Raw genomic sequence first — 3055 nt, forward strand, 5'->3', positions numbered from 1 at the left:
TGAAGCATCAGGAAATGGCAGTAACGGGAGCTGGGGCGCTTTTGGGGGGTGTTTTGCTCGCCCACCTCACCTCTACCTGTGCAGTGACCTGGTGCAGGCCGATAAAGTTTACCCCTTGCTGAGGAAACCCAAGGGGGTGGTTGTTTAACCACCTTTCATATCAGTGATTTGTCAAAAGATTTGGTTTATTCTTTCTTTCCCTTTGAGAAGCTTTTGTACCTAATGAAGTAGCCAGTAACGCAGTGCTTCAGAGCCTCTCGGTTTTGGTTCAGTGGATAAAAACCCCTTTGTCTGCAGGTTGGAGATGTTGGGGAAGAACAGGTGAACAGGTGCTCTCCGTCTCCACACGGATCTTGGTTCTGGTTTTAAGCCAAATAAAGTCCTGTGGAAACAGTATTCGTGCATCTGGCCTGCTCATCCCAGTTTGAGGTGCCATAGCTGCCTCCCAAATCCCAACTGGATTTTAGGGGTGAGGGGGGATCAGCCGTAGGGCCCAACTGTGTAAAATGACGTTGGTCAGTACGGGTAGGGGTGCTTCAGGAGCAATGATGTAACCCCGTGCCACATGTAGGCGGGAGACCAGCACCTTCAAGAGAATTATTTTTACTTTGTAGTGGGAGTTATCCTGTGTCTGGTGCAGTCTGACGTCAGGCGACAGTATTGGTGTATGAGGAAGGAAATCTGAAGTGGTGTGATGAGGCTGTGGCAAACTTACAAAACAGAAGCCACCTTAAAATCCCCATTCAGTCCCCATGCGTTGCCTGATCTAGTTGAGAGGTATCCCTGCCCATGACAGGGAGGTTGGATTAAATGATCTCTAAGGTCCCTTCCAGCCTAGGCCAGTCTAGGATTCTATGATTTAAAATCAGTTGGCGATAAAAGGAAAACAATTTTCTGACAGATAAGGGAACAGAATTTCTTTGAAGAGTGTTTTGCAAATGCAGAAAGGTATCAATGCGCTTGTAAGTCAAAACTGTTGCCCTTCCCTGAGTAAGTCTGAGTCATGCAACTGGAATGTGTTATTATTTTACTTTCCTGAGCATCAGCTGACTTGAATTAGCTTTTGGAGCCAATGTGCCAAAGCATCTTCTCTTGCCAAAAAGTTCTGAAGTATTTAGTAGGAAATTCTGTGCCGTGCATTAGAGCCTGACTCTGTTCATCATCTTCCAGTGCATCCACTTTGGCAGAGTCCGCTTACAATTCCTGGGGGCACCCGACAGTCTCCTATCAATATCCAGTGGAGAGACAGTGTTTACGACCCCTTTCTGAAGCCTCTGAAAATCAGCTACGACCCAACGACCTGTCTTCACATCTGGAACAATGGATATTCATTCCTGGTTGAGTTTGATGACTCTACTGATAGATCAAGTAAGTAAAAGTCAGAAGAATCTATTTTAATGTCTTTTTAATGCTTAGAGAGGAGAAATATTTGCATGATGTGAAACCTCAGGATAAATGTTGAAAATGAATGTATGGTAGAAGAACACTTCAGCAAAATGCAGATTTACAGGGATGGGAATTTTAATGCAGAAGTTCTGTGTAGGCCTCGCTTTTACTATGTGTTTATGGACATTGTGCACAAAGTCTTTGCTCTAAGTTGAAACTTATTCTGATTGCACAAGCCTTAATGCCCTGCCTTTTGATTAGGTCTCATAATATCACAGCTTTGTCTACGTGAGTCAATCTTCAGTCGTACATATACTTAACTGCTTAATTTTAAATGGGATTCCATCATTACACTTTATTAAAGTAATCTGCCACTTATCTCTTTCACGGTGTTAACAGATATATTTAATGCAGTTGAAATAATTGGCAGCAAAATGACTTTCAGTTGGAAAGTTTACATACTTATCTCAATAAGCTTTTGGACAATTAAATAATACTGAGCTGTTAGCAGAGGGAGCAGGTGCGTGTGTTCTTGTTTTTTTAATATAAGCGGGAATCCATGCATGTGAAATACAGTTGTGTGTTCCAGCAATTTGTTGTGAATAAGCACACTGACCTGAGCAGCTAAATGCTTAAATGCCCAATGGAGTCAAGTGACTTAAAATCCTGTCTGTTTTTCCTTTAAAAAGTTGAGTTTACTCAAGGATGTTGCTGGTATGTATAAAGAAGGTATTTCATAAAGGTAGGTGAGCTGGTAGCAGTTGGTCAGGGATATTGTGAAGTGCATGATTCATGTTGTTTACTCAGCTTCTCCTGGCGGGACAAGTTGAGGGACCCTGGGCAAGTTTGAACCTGTTTTATTAGAGAAATACCTGTTTAAGGTTACCATAAGAGATGCTAGAACTTGGTAAGAGGTTTGGTAATGTTCTTGGGAAGGAAGCTTTCGGCGTGCTAATAAATATTTTGCGTCCACAGTACCGGTCTTTTTGGTTGTTGTTCGGAAAGAGATTGATAATGCAGCAAATGCAGAAGTGGTGGAATGCCTGGAGTTTCCAGGAGTTTGTCTGATGTTTGGGATTTTTCTTTTTCTTCTCGTTTATATCTGTTCACCCAGAATATTAGTTTCCAACAGGGAATATTCTTGCCCTTGTTCGTTTGAGCGTTACGATATATAACAAAGAAACCAAGTAGTGCCCCTGTTTTTACAGTACAAACTGTTGTTTGCTTTAGTGACATGGGGTTAGAGAAGGGACTGAAGACGGAGACATCGCTTGTTAGCTCATTGGTAATTTTAACTTACTGACTTCAGATTGATTTTGCTTTGGATTTAACAGTCTCTTGCTTTATACAGCCATACCCCACTACCTGTTGAGGATGCTTTCCTGAGAAGTGTAATGGTTTGTAGTTCGATGAATAACAAAATCTTTATTTTTTCTTTTCCCCTGCAAGAATTGATGTAATGGAGGGGAATTGCCTGCAGGAGGTTGAGATATATGCAGCTTTTAAATACCTGGATTTTCTGACACAGAGACAAGCCTGGAATCATGAGGAATGTCAGTTAGAGGGGTGCTGACCTTTCAGAGGCTGGTGTGTTGGCTCTGAAAGATCTTACGCACTTCATCTGTACAACTGAATGCTTGAAATAAATCTCTAAATGTGAGCATTCCTG

At 42.0% G+C, this 3055-nt stretch overlaps 1 protein-coding gene across 1 annotated transcript in view; it reads left to right on the forward strand.

Moving 5' to 3' along the window:
* Positions 1 to 1143: 1143 nt before the first annotated feature.
* LOC104276098 (carbonic anhydrase 5B, mitochondrial-like) overlaps positions 1144 to 3055 on the forward strand; it is a gene marked incomplete at its 5' end in the record, with an annotated part of 9270 nt that continues 7358 nt past the window's right edge. Inside the window, one exon of the mRNA XM_009872268.1 lies at positions 1144 to 1368. Coding sequence (XP_009870570.1) covers positions 1144 to 1368 — 225 coding nt within the window. The remainder of the gene's footprint in view (positions 1369 to 3055) is intronic.

Source organism: Apaloderma vittatum, unplaced genomic scaffold (genome assembly GCF_000703405.1).
Source record: "Apaloderma vittatum isolate BGI_N311 unplaced genomic scaffold, ASM70340v1 scaffold27716, whole genome shotgun sequence".
Lineage (NCBI taxonomy): Eukaryota > Metazoa > Chordata > Aves > Trogoniformes > Trogonidae > Apaloderma > Apaloderma vittatum.